This window comes from Mus caroli, chromosome 2, assembly GCF_900094665.2.
Source record: "Mus caroli chromosome 2, CAROLI_EIJ_v1.1, whole genome shotgun sequence".
Lineage (NCBI taxonomy): Eukaryota > Metazoa > Chordata > Mammalia > Rodentia > Muridae > Mus > Mus caroli.
Genome location: NC_034571.1, coordinates 125650888 through 125667632, shown reverse-complemented (window position 1 = coordinate 125667632; position 16745 = coordinate 125650888). Strand labels below are relative to the sequence as shown.

Here is a 16745-nt window from a genome sequence, read left to right as displayed (position 1 = left end):
TCCTGGAACTCACTCTGTAGACCAGGCTGGCCTCGAACTCAGAAATCCGCCTGCCTCTGCCTCCCGAGTGCTGGGATTAAAGGCGTGCGCCATCACGCCCGGCTTAACTAAGTATTTCTTTTCACAGCAGCACCAGCTCATTACTATCAGACTCTCTGAGCTTTCTCAGATCATCCCCCAAATAAACTCCCTGCACTTGAGCCCTTAGTTAAAGGTTTCCTTCTGAGGAAAACATTAAGTAGAGAGGAGGCTGAGTAAGAGACTAGTTGCTCAAAGGCGAGACACTCCAGCAGGGAAGAGTTCCCGCTCCACATCAGGGGAAGGATGTGGTAGATATTGGAAAAAAACACATACTTCGTGGTCCCAGGACTTTGTCATAGGACTTTAGCATCCTCCTGTGGATTGCTGTCTATAGGAGGGCAGGTGAAAGATAAGGCTAGAGCCTGTGATTGGGCAATGAAAAAGGATGGCAGGGCTAAGAGTTTGGGGGGTGGAGCAACAAGGGACAGACAGAGGAAGGACAGAGAAGGCTAGAGGAAGAGGATAAACAGGTTCCATGTGGCTTGAAAGAGCCACAGATATTTAATAGAATAATATAGGACAATTTGTCCGATCTAGCTGGACAGCTTGTGTCATTGTCAACTGAGTGTTTTGAGTTCTTTGAGTGGGCGTTCTATGAGTTAAGAATTTAGTTATAAATCTGACTGATAAATTACAGACCTCTGGAATTTTGATTTTACTGGGTTACAGGGATTTGTGACAGGTAGGTGGCTGGGAAGATAGAGCAGTTCGGAGGCAGGGAAACAAGGAAGACAGAAGCTTGTAGCTCCCCTTGGGGGAGGGGAGACCACAGTACTGGAGCATAGCTGGCATTAGCATGGATTGTTTGTTTGTTGGGGTTTTTTTAATCTTTTTTTAAAAATGTATTTATTGTATATGTAAGTACACTGTAGCTGTTTTCAGGCACACCAGAAAAGGGCATCCAATCTCATTATAGATGGTTGTGAGCCAACCTGTGGTTGCTGGGATTTGAACTCAGGACCTTTGGAAGAGCAGTCAGTGCTCTTAACTGCTGAGCCATCTCTCCACCCCCACCCCCTCCCCCCGGATTGATTTTTAATCATTACCTGCAACATCCTCCTATGGTAAAACACTTATGTCACCTTTTCCTATGCTCCTGCAGTGCTACAAGAGAAAGGACTACAACAGAGCTCTTCCGTGTCCCTGAAAAGCTCCCAAGTGCCATACAGTGGCACTTCCTCATCCTACTATGCCCAAGAAGTCAGCTCATAGACAAAAGGAAACTTCCTATATATTTTAGTATCTTAAGTGATATGGATTTATCTGAGTAGCTAAGAACGGTTATCTTACAAGGAAATGCACTGGGTCCACTGAAAGCAACTGAACACCTTTTGGTTCAGAATACCCAGAGGGCTCACCCATCATCTGCTCCAGAGCCCAGTCAACCTCGGGACTTTGGGATTGTGGGCAGTACCTTGAGAAGATTCGATGAGAGAATGCTTATGAACCTGGGATCTAGCGGTGACAAGTACTTTAATTGTAAAATGGGAGATGGTGATGAACATCAGAAAGTACTATACAAAGGCAAGGCTAACCCAATGCATAAAAAAGGAATCCTAAAGGAACCCATACAGGGACTGACATCAGTTTCCCCAGCACAGGGGCCCAATTGGATAGCACCAGGAACCTATCTGTTGAAGCAATAGAGCAACCCAGAGGACCCTGCTTAAACAGCGTATCAGCCTAGATGGGCCAGCTTTGGCTAGCAGGCAGCAAGAAACACAACAGGAAGCTGGTTAAGAGGGTGTGAGCTCTAGGAGAGTACAAGGTGATGATCTCAGGGCCAGGAGCTCTCCCTACCCCTCACCATTAGTACACAGAGGAGTATCCCCAACATGGTTTTTCAAGTCCTATTTTGTAGACCTTCCAGGTCTATGAACATCTTTTCCTCCTTGTGGTCTATCTAAACAGGGTACTTATATTTTAATGGGTTCTGGTCCTTCTTATCTGGTGTCTCCAACTGAAATCAGCTGCCCATGCTGACTTCAGTGGAAGTAATGGCTTGACCAGGATGAACAGAGCATATTTAATATTGAGAGAAGTCTGAGGCTTTGATTCTTGGGTATGCAATTCTGCCCAAAGCATTGAGGATTTCATGGCTGGGCCACAGGAGCCAATCTCCATCCCCTTCCCTTTCCCATCTTTTCCTGGTCTTCTACACCTCCCTCTCACCTATCCCTCCCTCCCTGATCAACCAGTGGTGTCCAGTTTCTACCACCAGGGCCAGGACCCAGACCTCCTGGCCGCTTCTCAAGCAGAGAGCTCTGAGCCGACTTCCCTTAACCTGGCTCAGGCAGAGGAATTCTTCTAACAAGGTCTCAGTCAGCCTAGACTGAAACACTTATCTTTGAGACACTGCATAAAGAGGACATCAAAGGAAACCACCAGGGACTAGTAATCTCATCAGACCAGTTTGCAAGGTTCCTGGGACTTCTCAGAGATGCCCAAGATAAGCGCTGACAGGGGGGAAAACTGGAGGCTCTGGTCCCAGGGTCTATATACAAAGAACTGGGGAGAATAGCCCAGCATGCTCTCAGTCTTCCTGGTGGGCCTGGGATGACTGGAATCACCTAGAAGGGAGAATAAGATTCCTGAGCAGTGAGCGTGCTGCTTTACTGAGTACCAGCTCTTCCTTCTGGCTTTTCTCAAGCTTGGGAGAAGTTTAGCAAGGAAAGAGGATGGGAGGAGTGGGGGTGGGACTGGAGCTGGGAATGCTAGGTCTATGGAAAGAGAGGCCTGAGGCGAGAGGGAGGAAGGGGGATAGAAAACAACAGAAGTCTTGGTGGGGAAGGAGGGGCTTCGGGGCAGGAGTGTCTCAAGCTCCTCCTGGATGGAGCTGGAGGAGGGGCAGCCGGGAACCTGGCTTCTTCCCTCTGACATTCAGAGCTGACCCGGGAAGTCACTGGTTCCTACAGTATTCCAAAGACTGAGGACCTAAAGGGGCTCCACATCCCACTGGGACAGCTGCCAGGTAAGTATGGCAAAATACAGGATACATTAGCACCTGGCTCCAATTCCCAGCAATGGTTCTCATCACTTTAACTCCCTACTAAGAGGGGAGCCTTGCCCTAGGAGCCTTAATGGTGGCTCACTGTTCATATCAGCGTTCAGCAGGGAGCCAGGGTGGGAATCTGCAGTAATGTGGGCTATCAGACAGTGACTTCCTGCCCTGCACAGCTAACAGGGCTGGGCAATCAATCCCTCCTGCAAAGGGCTGACACCCAGTGCTGGCTTCTGTTAGAACCTATCTGGGACCAGGATCCCAAATCTTGCGGGTGTCTAGGGCTCCTGTCTTCTTCTGAAGGCAACCCTGAGCTTCTCTTAAGAAAGAGACACCAGAAGTGGCAGGGCCCTTGTATTATGAAAAATTAGCCAGGTGAGTGTTTCTAGGTACAACTAAATCTTCCTTTAGTCCATGTTTTTAATCTCAGCAGAGGTTTAATCTGGATGTGTTCACGGTTAGAACGAAGCTGCTTAACCTGGGGTGGAGGAAGGGGGGGGGGGCTACAGAGGAACAGAAAACAACCTTCTCTCAAAAACTCAGAGAAGGAGCACGCGGAAGCATGAGGGCGGGGGTCCTGGAAGAGTCAGATCAGGCTTGGAAAAGACAGGGAAGACTCCTGCTGGAAAAGCAAGGACAAGCAGGTGTGTGATGGATCTTGCACCAGAGATGAGGAAACCGCTGGTCTCCACCTGCTCACTGACAAAAACGAAGTGGGGGTGGGGACAAGGGTGAGGGTGGGGATGAGGGTGGGGGTTGCTTCCTCCCCGGATACGGACACACACACACACACACACACACACACACACACACACTACAGGAACTTTGTGTGTCTTTCGTTCGGGGCTTCCTCTGACATCATGGGCCCTCGGTAGTCTTTTCCTAGAGTCTTGACATGTGGTGGACGCTGATGCTGCAGCTGCTGCAGCTCCTGCTACAACTGCTGATGGCGCAGAGCCAGAGCCTGGAGAGGCCCTCCCAGGACCCGATCCCCCTCTTCCGACTCACTCAGCAGGGAGACTGGGACAGCCTGGACCGCCACCCCACCGACTCTCCCTGTGTGGGACTCCCCGCCGCGGGAGTCACCACCCTGAACCTGGCGAACCGCAGCCTGGAGAGCCTGCCCAGCTGCCTGCCGCGTACGCTGCGCAGCCTCGACGGCAGCCACAACCTGCTGCGCGCCCTTAGCGAGCCTGTGCTCGGCCTCCTGCCCGAGCTGCGCGTACTCACGCTGCACCACAACCGCATCTCCGTGCTACACTGGGGCCGTGACACGCCGGCCGGGCTGCGTGAGCTCGACCTCAGCCACAACCTGCTGACCGAGCTGCCGCCCTGCGCGGGGCCGTCGGGGAGCAGCCTGCGCTCGCTTGTGCTGGCCGGGAACCCACTGCGAGCGCTGCGGCCACGGACCTTCGCATGCTTCCCAGCGCTGCGGCTTCTCAACCTCTCCTGCAGCGAGCTGGGCGACATCGCCCAGGAGGCATTCGCGGGGGTGATCGGTGGGCCCCTGGCGGCGCTGGAGCTCTTGGATCTGAGCAGCACGTGCCTAGAAAGAGGTGAGTACCATGTGAGGGCTACACATGTGCCTCTGGGGAGGATGGAGGTTAGGGTTGCGTTCTTCCAGAGGTGGCCCCAGAAACCAGCTGCGTGTGCCCAAGTGCCCCACAATCACAGAACTGCTGATAATCTCCAGATTATATATGAGGAAACTAAGGCAGAGAATGGTGGCGTGAGTTTACCAAAGTCTCAAAGGTCTAGCGTGCCTAATGTCCCCAGATCCAAGCCCAAGCATTCCACAGGCAGATCTCAACATCTTAGCCACTGCGTTCTGACTAGATGAACGCTATGGAATGACGAGATGAAGTTATCATTGTGGCCCTTGACAGGCGAACTTAGCCTCAAGCATGCTGAGGAATTCATTGATTCCACCGTCCCACCGCCCTCATTGTTTCTTTGGATGTTGGATCCTTTCAACCGAATGTAGGAGGGAGATGTCTTTGATTCAAGAGCACGATTTTATTGGTCTTTAAAGATACTTCATGTGTCTGTAACTACTGTTCATCACAGCCGTGAGAGGAAGAGTGGCAGGGGGCTAGAAAGAATGAGAAATTCAGAAAAGGGGATGTTCTCCATATATTGGGAAATTACAAAAATTGAGTTCCTGGCCCCTCCTCCAACCCTGTGCCCTCTTGTCCTTTCTTATGTTCCTCGAAAGCTCTCAGCTCTTGGGAGGCATTAGAACTAAGTCTGGCTACTTTGCAAGTGGAGTTTAACCAGAGGCTGTGACAGCAGCAGGCTTGGAGATAATGTCCTGGGTACAGACTCACACCTGCTGTGAGTTGTAGCTGCGAGTTGTCCATTGCTTCTTTGTAATCTTAGCCAACCTGGACTGTAAGAAGGATTAGGTAGAGCTGAGAAAGAGCCTTTCCAGCTGCCCTACTAGTGACCCCACCCCCAACCCCATCACTCACTTCTTTATTGCTGGTTCTGGTCCCCTGGGCCACTTATTTCCTTATTGCTGGTTCTGGTCCTCTGGGTCATTCATTTCTTTATTGCTGGTTCTGGTGCCCTGGGGTTTTGTTCCTTGCTGTAATGGATAATTTCCTTTGACTTTAGTTGAGTCTGGGTGGATCAGAAACCTGCCAAAGCTCAAGTCCCTCTACCTGAGAAAGATGCCCAGGCTGAAGACACTGGAGGGAGACATTTTCAAGATGACTCCCAACCTGCGGCAGCTGGATTGTGGAGAATCTCCAGCACTTACTTCTGTTCACACAGAGATCTTTCAACACACACCCAATCTACAAGTCCTTCAGTTCCAGAAGTAAGTGAACCTAAGCCCAGCTTTTATTACTGGACTGATTTTGCCCATTAAACTATATTGAATTTTTATGACATACTAATCCTTACTGTTTCTGCCACTGCTCTTCCAAATCCTCTTGGGTTTCTGTTCTCCCTCATCTTTCTCGTAGTATCTTATGAAGGTCTCAGACAGTCTCCACAGCCATAATTAGCAAGGAGGAGCCAAGGACACCAGGGCTCTCCACTGGAACCCCATGATGCCTTTTCAGTCCATCCCAGGGTATGAGTAGGGTTGGGATGGAAGACGAGGGGTAGGAAGGCTTAGCATGCAGTAGGACCTGGAGTTGCTCCTTTTATTCTAGTAGCAGGCACTGGCTTGGCTTCTCAGAGTAGTAGGACACTGAGGAAGACCCCAGGCCACCTCCTGTCAGTGGGGCCTACATCTGGGACTTGCCATTTGATGTAGACACATCCTTTTTCTTCCTTGTGTTTTGGTAGGGATGGGAATTAGAGGAGCTTCCAACCCACGGTCCAGCCTTGTCTCCCCTCTTTGAGTTTACAGGTGGGTGATAGGCTAGTAAACCCCATCTCTCAGTCTTCCCTTGTCTTGCACAGGGTATAGAACAATTAATTCTCTTTGGGATCTGGGTACTTCAGCCAGTCCCTTAATGCTCTCAGCCCTTATGGTTTCTGTTGAATCAAAGCCTAAACAGCTCTGTTTGAAATATCCAGTTATTTAACAGTCTGTTCTGAATCACTGACCTTTGTAAAGACACTGAACCTTAGTTCTGCTGCGAGGTTTTGTGTTCCCTGACCCACTTGTACCTAGCACTTTTCCTGGGTCAAAGGCCTACCTCTCAGAGTCCAGTGAGAGTAGCTCAGAGGCACTAAAGGGCTTCCCATATTGTGGATAAGGGTGGTGTCCTGGCTAGCAATCCCAGAGAAGCCTAGGAGTGAGTCTTCCTAGCTCTCCTTTGCTCAGTGTGGGTGCCAAAGATGGAACTATGTTTCCTTAAGAGGGAACAGTTGTCCTTCATCCAGGAACCAGCTACTGAGCACATGTGGGGAGAAGGAAGACACTTTGTGGTTCTTATTTCTTTGAGCTTGTTAAGAGTACAAAGATGCAAAGGAAAAGGAATCAAGCATTGGAAAATGATACAAAGTGAAACAGAAACATTACAGTGGTGCTCTCCCTGGGGCATTTTACATGGGAAAAGCAAATGGGAGCCCTTGAGTCAGTTTCTAGAGTATAGTGGTTGTGTGTAGAATCGATAAAGGTGGGACTAGAGTAGAGGCTTAGAAAGGGGCAAGCGCAAGGACCTGAGTTCTAATCTCCAGCACCGCAGACATGATGGTGCATATATGCAATGCCAGCATAGGGGGTACAGAGACAGGTAGACCCCTGGAATTGGCTGACCGGCCAGCCTCGGCTAAAGGCAAGTTTCAAGTGCAGTGCAGAAACCTTGCTTCAGAAAAATAAGTTGGAAAGTGATTGAGGAGAACATCCTGATGGCAACCTCTGACTTCCACACATACATTCCCACATGCACATCAACGTGCCTATCCCCCACCCAACCCCTGCCACACACACACACACACAGTGGAGGCGATGAGGATGATGGTGGTAGTAGTGATGGTGGTGGTGGTGACTGTATGATAATAATGGTAGTGGTGAAGCTGCTAGTGGTGGTGAAGATGGCAGTTACGACAGCAATGACAATATGGTTCTGACTTCCAAGATGTTATAAAGCAGGTGGTGGTAACGGTCCATCAGGCTGAGTAAGAGAGACTACGATAGAAAGGATGCCATAGCTCTTTGCAGCGCATGTTGCCCATGATGAATTACAACTGAATGTGAAGGGTAGGGAATTAAAATCTAAGAGAGTCAAGAAGCTCAGAGCAAGTGAGGAGCCCAGGTCAAATATTGTTAGACTCCAGGGAAGGAACAGGAGAGAGCCAGGAGTGGATCTGCCATTGCTGGGCGTGAGAAACTGTAAATATGCCGAGTGGAATTCTCCACCATTTCTGCAGGCATGGCTGCCTCGTTGTGATTGCTCATTATCACCTGTTAAAAGCCAGACAAAGCCAATAGGAAGCATCTGGAATTAGATCCCAGCCCACCCCAAAGCATACATAAGACCCTGTCCACAGGGAATAAAGGCTTGAGAACTTTCACCAAAGCTCTTCTGGGAGCATCTGTCATGTAAGCTGTAACACTCTAGGGAAGAGAGTTCTCTCCTGAAGCTTTCACTGCTCAAATCTCACCTCCTGACCTCCTAGCCAACTCCATGTACCATCCTGCCCAGCCAGAGCAATGGTGGCTGCAGAAGAGACCTGGCGGCTGGCCCAGATCTGAACTCCACCTCCCTGCTCACTCCACTCACCACTGCTGTGTAGCATCTCTCTGCTCCGGAGCCACAGGGGCTGCCTCTATCCAACTCCCCTCTCCCTTTCTGAGGGCACAACTCCTTGGCTACTCCAGCAGGGCTAGAGTCCCGAAAATCTCCACAGATAGCATCCGGTACACAGACCAGCATGTAACCTCCCAGGTGGTAAGAGGACCATGGAGAGAAGTCCACACCCAGTTGGGCTCTCTATTGATCATTGTCTTAGTTAGGGTTTCTATTGCTGCAAGGAAACACCATGACCAAAACAAGTTGGGGAGGAAAGGGTTTATTCAGCTTACACTTCCACATTGCTGTTCATCGCCAAAGGAAGTCAGGACAGGAACTCAAGCAGGGAAAGAACCTAGAAGCAAGAGTTGATGCCGAGGCCTTGGAGGGATGCTGCTGACTAGCTTGCTCAGCCTGCTTCCTTACAGAACCCAGAACCCAGGGATGGCACGGTCCACCATGGGTTGGGCCCTCCCCATTGATCACTGAGAAAATGATTTCCAGCTGGATCTCATGAAAGCATTTCCTCAACCGAGGCTCCTTCTCTCAAATGACTCTGGCTTGTGTCAAGTTGACCCACAAAACCAGCCAGTACAGTCTTGTAGCCCTACATGATCTGTCCCCGTGAGGCTGCCCAGACCACAGGAACCAAGCCACCCCAAGAATCATGTGAATGAAAAGAAGGCGTGCGTAAGCTTCCAAATTTAGGTGACATCCTCTATGTAACAAAGGCAACTCAGAAACTATTCCCTGGGTGAGCCTCTTGCAGATGACTTTTAACTGTCAGTTCTTTACATGTTCCTTTTAAAATACATTTAGCGGCTGGTGAGATGGCTCGGTGGGTAAGAGCACTGACTGCTCTCTCAAAGGTCATGAGTTCAAATCCCAGCAACCACACGGTGGCTCACAACCACCCGTAGTGAGATCTGGCGCCCTCTTCTGGTGTCTGAAGAAAGCTACAGTGTACTTATGTATAATAATAAATAAATCTTTAAAAAAATAATACATTTAAAGTCAGGTATGGTGGTGCATGGTACCCAGCAGAGGCAGATAGATCTTTGTGAGTTCAAGGTCAGCCTGGTCCATTACATAGCACCTTCAGATCAGCCAGGACTACGTATCTACCCTGTCTCAAGATAGATAGACAGATAAATAGATAGATTGATTGATTAACGTTGAGATGTGTATTTTAGAGCTCCAAAGGGAAGCTCATATCAGTTAGTCAATAGAAATGGCCGTGGTTTCAATCATTCTCAAAATGCTCAAGGATGCTGCTGCCATCTGTGATATCCTCTTTTGCTCTTCATGTTAAATGTCAATGCTGGCTGTGAGGCTAACAGTAACCAGGCTGGGCCCCTGACACCAGGCAGGGCTGCAGGGCTGCTGGGCTGCAGGGCTGCAGGGCTGCAGGGCACTTCGGCTGCAGAGCCAGTGGGTAGAGTGGCTTCCTGCTGACTCAGCTTTCCTCATAGTTTCCTGTGAGTGAGCTGACATTCCGGACTTGTTCAGCTGTGTCTTTCCTACAGTGCAAGGAAAAGCCTTGGCTGGTGTAGTCCAAGAGGCAATCAGAGTAACTGGTGTAACTCATAAGAGGCAGTCAGAGAAGATGAGGGAGTGAGAGTTAACTGGTACACGAATCAAGGCATTGTATAAGTACTGGCATTGTGCCATCAACTATGGCCCAACTCCACTGCTTTCTCATTTCTGACTACATCACATTTGCTAATATCCTGCTGGCCTAAGTATGTCACCCGTTTCCAGGGGCCTAGAAATACACACTAGCTTGTGATGTGGAGAGACGCAATCACACTGCAGAGGTGTGTGCTTACAGAGGAAAGAGGACCTGTGGCCATTTTTACGAATCGTCCACCATACTCAGCCATGGCAGACCCACTCTCCATCTTTCTTCTCCTCTTTCTTCCATGGAGTCCAACAGAATCTTTGTCTGGACTCGTTCTACTCTCTGGCTGTTGTGAACTGCCCTGGTACTGTTTGTATTTTGATGTTAATTCTGCTTCCTCAAGAGGGGCTGCCCCCAGGAGTGGATCAGGTACTCAGGTGATTTCATGTGAACCTTCCCCCCCATTTTTAATGGTCGAATAAAGGCTAAAGCCTGTGATTGGGCAGTAGAAGGGAAAGGTGGGGCTGGAAGTTTTAGAGAGGGGAGAGAGGAAGGAGGAGGGGGAGACGAGGAGACAGAGGAAGACAGACGAGGTGGAAAGAAGATGGAAAACAAAAACAAAACAAAAACAAGTGGCGGGAGAAGCAGCAAGTAACAAGGGCTCTCATAGCTGGGGAATAGAGTAGTATAGCAGTAGATCTACCCAATCGAGGCATGCAGCTTATGAATATTATAACAGGGTTGTGTGCTATCTGCATGGGCTTATTGGGGTTGGAGACCTATTACAACATCTGGCTCTCATGGGCTTATTGGGGGTGGAGACCTATTACAACATCTGGCTCTCATGGCTTGCCCAGTAGAGTTTCACTAAGAGTTTTGGATTAAGGGTGTGTATAGCTCACTGGTAACATGCTTACCTAGTATGTGTGAGGCTCTGGGTTCAATCCCCAGCACTGCTATATAACAATAGCATCTACTGTCTACTTTTTGTGCAGATATTTGTATTTACACACACATTCATCATCACAGACCCGTGAAAAAGCACTCGTCATGGAGATATTTTCTTTACTCGGATATGAAATAATAATGACAGAGTTTGGTTGGCAATATAGGAGGTCTAAGCTCAATTTAGGTTCTATTCAAACTTCTATCACTAACAGAATTGTTTTCTCCATAATACTGCTGTGTCTCTAGAAACATATTTTTTTTCTTTTTCTTTCTTTTTTTTTTTTTTTTTTTTTTGGTTTTTTGAGACAGGGTTTCTCTGTGTAGCCCTGGCTGTCCTGGAACTCACTCTGTAGACTAGGCTGGCCTCGAACTTAGAAATCCGCCTGCCTCTGCCTCCCAAGTGCTGGGATTAAAGGCGTGTGCCACCACCACCTGGCTATTTTTTTCTTTTTTAAAAATCTAATTATTTGGGGGATAGAGAGATTGCTCAGTGATTACCAGCACTGGCTGCTCTTCCAGAGGTCCTGAGTTCAATTCTCAGCAACCACATGGTGGCTCACAACCATCTATAATTGGATCTACTGCCCTCTTCTGTCATGCAGGCATACATGCAAATGCAGCACTCACATACATAAAACACATAAATAAATATTTTTTAAAGATTTAATTATTTGTTTTTATGTCTGTGCACCACGGACATCAGAGGATGTGAGATCCTCTGGAGCTGGAGTTACAGATAGTTGTTAGCCACTATGTGGGTGCTGAGAACTGAGCCCAGTCCTCTAGAAAAGCAGCCAGAGCTCTTAACCACAGGGCCACCTCAGGGGAACATTGCGAACCTAAAAGCATGATTTAACTGACGTGTGTGTGTGTGTATGTGTCATTTCAGCTGCAACTTGAGTTCCTTTGGTCCTTGGACTGTGAATTCCTCCCAGATCTTGTCCGTCAGTCTCTTTGGCAACCCTCTCATTTGCAGCTGTGAACTAGCTTGGCTTCTCGTGGATGTCAACAAAACCGTCTTACACAGGTAACTCATTTACCAAGTAGATGGCTGTGAGGCAAGAATCAGCCTTCCAGAGCTGGAGCTGCCCCAGCTTGTGTCTTGTCCATCTGACCATACGAGCACTCACCCCAGTGTAGTCATGCTGGGGGGATGGAGGCTCTGCTTGGAATGCAGCTAGCCAGAAAGGGCAAAGAACATGGAGAAATGGACTTAGAAGCGTTTAAAAGGAACAGGCTGCCAGATGCTTACCATTTCCACTCTGTTCACTGGCCAGCAGTTTATGGGCAGGCCACACCTAACTGCAAAGGGGGCTGGGAAATGTAGTCTGCATGCCCTGTGGGCCAAACAAGAACAATTGTGCCATTTTTCCATTTTACAGACAAAGGAATAGAGCCCAAACAAGTGAAGCACTTGATATATTAACTCATGTAGCTGGTGGATGTTGCAGGCAGTATTCATCTCCATCTCCACCTATGCTCTTAATGACTAGGCCCTTTGACCACCCAAGAGGCAGCCTAGCTCTTGACCATTCAGCCTGAGGCCAGTATGCTTACGGAGCTTTCTCCTGGCAGGAAACCAATTCTAAAGGTATCTCTTGGCTTAGTAGAGCTTTTCTCTAAGATACACCAGGGGATCCATACCCAAGCAGGTGTGAGAAGATGGGTGCTAACAATCTAGGGATATCACCGATCGTGAGCACTCCTAGACCATCCCCACCAGCTAATTGCTCCATTTTGGTTTCAACCATCCTCAAAAGTCCAGCTGTGGCGTGGGGCTCCTCACTTCCATTCCCTACTTCATTTCCAATGGTTATCGCCAAACCCCTTAAGAGCCAGGGGCTAACCATGATGTTAAAAAAAGATGTTGAGAGCACAGGCTAAAGCCAGAAAGTCTGGCTCTGTCCCACTTCCTACTGTAGATATGGCTGTGCTCTGCCATTTGCTAGCTATGACATCTTGGGTAGTTAGCTCCTTCTTCCTATTTCCTTTTTTGCCCAGAAGGGATGACAGGACTTCCTTCAAAAGTTTCCTGGGCCAATAAAACGATGTTACTAGGCAATATCAGATAGAGATATGTTGGCAGAGGAGACACCCCACATTGAAGATTCAAAAGCTTGAAATCCAGGTATCTCCTAATGATTGGTTTCCCTTACAGGGCAGCTGATACCATGTGTGAGCCTGCTTTAGGATCCACGGGCCCCTTCTCAGGCCCTCTTTCCCTCTCCCACCTGTCTAATGTGTGCAGGTCAGACCAAAGCACCACCCTCCTGCCTTCAAACCCAGGCCGCTCCGATCATTCAGTTTTTGCACCACGGACACAGGGGCCTTCCATTGGACCGAGCACGGCCCTGTCTGCTCAGCCTGGAGGAAGTCAACAAAATATCACCAAAGTCCCTTCCCTCACCATGGCTTCCTCCACACAAGGATCATGGATGTATAAAGATACTTCAGAGGAAACTGCCCAGTCCACTAACTCTGACCTAGTATATAGTCCTTCCAGGGCTCTGCCTGGTGCTGCCAGTTCAGGGGCAAAGCAGACTGCCACACATATCCTTGAGCCTAATATTTCATCTGCCTCTACCCCATTAGTCAGCAAGTACCTTGAACCCTTGCCTACTTCACCAAATCCCAGGAGCTTACCTCAGACCAAGCAGAGGACACAAGCCATGCCCAGGGCTCTCCACACAGACCCTCCACAGGGTGAGATTCCAGTTTTGCTGTTAGATGATGACAGCGAGGAGGAGGAGACTCGGGACCAGGTGACAGCACCTCGCCAGGACGTCTCTTGTGAATACCACCCCTGCAAGCATCTGCAGACCCCATGCGCAGAGCTGCAGAGGCGCTTCAGATGCCGCTGCCCTGGTCTCAGTGGGGAGGATACCACTCCAGACCCTCCCACGCTGCAGGGGGTGTCAGAGGTGACTGACACATCAGTGCTCGTCCACTGGTGTGCCCCCAACTCAGTGGTGCTCTGGTATCAGATCCACTATGTGGCAGAAGGAGGATCTGGGAATCAGTCAGTAGTGGACATCTATGCTACTGCCAGACAGCACCCCCTGTACAAGCTGACACCAGGCACCACCTACCATGTGTGTGTACTGGCAGCTAACAGGGCTGGCCTGAGCCAGTCACAGACCTCAGGCTGGAGGAGGTCATGTGCCACTTTCACAACCAAGCCCAGCTCTGTGGTCATCTTCTGGGGACTGTGTACCGCCAGTGGCCTGTTACTGGTTAGCACCCTGGTGCTGTCTGTGTGTCTCTGGAGGCAGCGCTGGAAGCCACACAGGCAGTTCTACGACACACACTTGGTGGCCTTCAAAAACCCAGCCAGAGCTGAGGAAGTAACTCAGTGGTAGTGACTTCCTCGCCTGCACAAGGCCTTGGGTTTATCCCCAACATCCTAATCAGACACATTTGAGGCCTTGATTTTCCTTCCAGCAACCAGATTAAACAAACCAGCCTTGACCACCTGCAGAGGCTCCAGAACTTCAATTATCCCAGTGTCTCCCATTTGAAATACATCTGCATGCAGAAACATGCTGATGCCTAAGGACAACATGAGCTCCAAATTCCTTGAAGCCACCACGTCTCAGGCTCACACAGAACTACACTGTGTCCTCCTCTGTTGAAGGAATGAGTGTCACCCTTCCTCCTATAGTTGTTCTCACTATGCCTGTCTAACTAGCTCCTGTCACTCTGTGACATCCTTTACATTGGTCAGCACTCCGTATATCCCTCAATACCAAGTGAGATACTACACGAAGGAGATGGGATAACAGAGAGAAAGCAGTTGTAAGAAGAGACAACTCCTTTGGAAATGCCATCTCTAAGTTTCTTGCATGGACGTTCCCTTGTGGCCCGATTTTAGCACAATGAGTTCTGTTGGCCTTGAGCTGATAGCCAAGGTAAGAGCTATTGTTGGTTTCCTAAGGCCTTCTGGATCCTTACTTGTATTTCAGGGTGTGAAAAAACATGTATTTCCAGATTTACAGTTAAAATTGGCCTTCTGGTAACATTTGTGAGACACAGGCAAAGGCTATTTGCTCCCAAGGTTTTCTGTATTTCACCCATGTTGGTCTCAACTTAGATCCTTCTGCCCCTGTCTTTCCAAATGGTGGGATTATAAACATTTGGAGTGGAGGCAAAATTGAACTCACAACAGTGTTTATTTCTATTGTAAGGGAAAGTTGTTTGAATCCATCTCTCATCTTCAAAACAGGCTGCAGCACAAACACCATGCTGCAGACAGCAAGTATATCAAAGCTGAACCTGAATATGAATCACACTATACATTTCTAAGTGGGTATCCAAGCATGTTTTCAACATTCTAAACTGTATCCTTATTCTCATCAAATATATGCCCAGGAGAATTTGAAAGATCTCTCTAAATCCCACTTAAAAAGTTACAAAGGCAGTGGAGTGGGAGTGGGTGGGGGAGCATCCTCATAGAGGCAACAGGGAGCGGGGGAGAGGGCAGATATGGGATGGGGGTTTGTGGAAGGGGAACCAGGAGGAGGGATATCATTTGAGAAGTAAACGAATGGAATGATTAATAAAAAAATTAAAAAGTTACAAAGGCCAAAATGTGAATTAGTATTAAGTCCTAAGACATATAATTAAATGGCCTCAGTATTTCTAGCCTACTCTCAAGACTGAGTCTATTCTATGGAGACACTTAATAAATTTGCTAATTTGTATACATAAATGTATATTCTAATATTCTCATTTAAATAAAATTCTAGTATGTTTAATGGACAGGATGTATTTTGTAACAATTCAATACAGAAGATCCTGAGGGCATCAGGACTGAAAGAGTAGATACAGAAAAAGTGTGTTGACCAGAGCTAGATCAAACCCTTCATACTAAGGATACTATGGGTCAACAATAACCGCAATAAGCAAATATAATTAAATGGAGTAAACATCTAATTTCCTCCATAGCACTCTGCCATCTTTTTGACATTTCTCAATCACCATCCTGGATGCTCCAGCAGTCCTTCCATCTCTAGTCTCAGCAGCTCTCAGTTAGAAAACTGTTATGGGAGAGTTGAGGCAGAGGCAATGGCCAGCCTTGCCCATCTTTTCTCTTGCCCCTGTGATTCAGTTGTAGAGTTTAGTATGTTCTAAGACTGGTTGGCTACATTACTTCTCTACTGCTGTGACAAAACACCATGACCAAAGCAACTTACATAAGGAAAGGGTTATTTACTTGTGGTTTCAGAGGGTAAGAAGCTGGCAGCAGGTAGGAACGGCAGTTGGAGCTAAAAGCTCAGACAGTTCAAATCCTGTATCACAAGCAAAAGCAGAGAGCAAACTGAGAATGGCATGTGGCCTTGAAACCTCAAAGCCTGTTCCCAGTGACACACTTCTCCTAAACCAAATATTCACACACCCGAGCCTGGAGGCATTCTCATCCAAACCACCACAGTGGCTAAGCTGCTGCTCCGGGATAAGAAGTTAGGACCAGCAACAGAGTTACACAATGCAATAAAGCTTGAGTTTCTGTCCCTTAACTTCTATTTGCACACAGTTCCACAAAATGACTACAGGCTTACTGTATAGTAGCACGTTGGGGAATGTTTCTGTGCAGTGTATTCAAATGCTGAGTTCTGTACCCGGACATCATCTGGATGCAGTCCAGAGTTTGGTATTGTCATCATTACAAAGCATGTTCTGACTCGGTATTTTGTAAGATATTGAGATATTGTTCTCCTTTACCTCTGATTGGTTCAAGAGCTGATCAGCCTATGGCTGGGGAGGAGAGTTAAGGCTAGACTTCCAATCTGAACGAGGGGGTCCTGGGTGGAGAGTGTTGAGTGGCCAGGAGGGAGTTGCCATGAGGACACGGATAGGGAGGAACAGCCAGGGTGAGGCTAGGAAGGTAGGTAATGGGGCACGT

The 16745-nt window shown here is 48.3% G+C and overlaps 1 protein-coding gene across 1 annotated transcript; it reads left to right on the top strand.

The window, feature by feature from the left end:
- Positions 1 to 2973: 2973 nt before the first annotated feature.
- On the top strand, positions 2974 to 15257 carry Lrrn4 (leucine rich repeat neuronal 4). Its single transcript, XM_021156973.2, has 5 exons — positions 2974 to 3052; positions 3958 to 4638; positions 5699 to 5903; positions 11733 to 11870; positions 13002 to 15257. Exons 2-5 carry the CDS (start codon positions 3978 to 3980, stop codon positions 14200 to 14202), a joined length of 2205 nt encoding a protein of 734 aa, XP_021012632.1. The 5' UTR covers positions 2974 to 3052; positions 3958 to 3977; the 3' UTR covers positions 14203 to 15257.
- The last annotated feature ends 1488 nt before the right edge of the window (positions 15258 to 16745 follow it).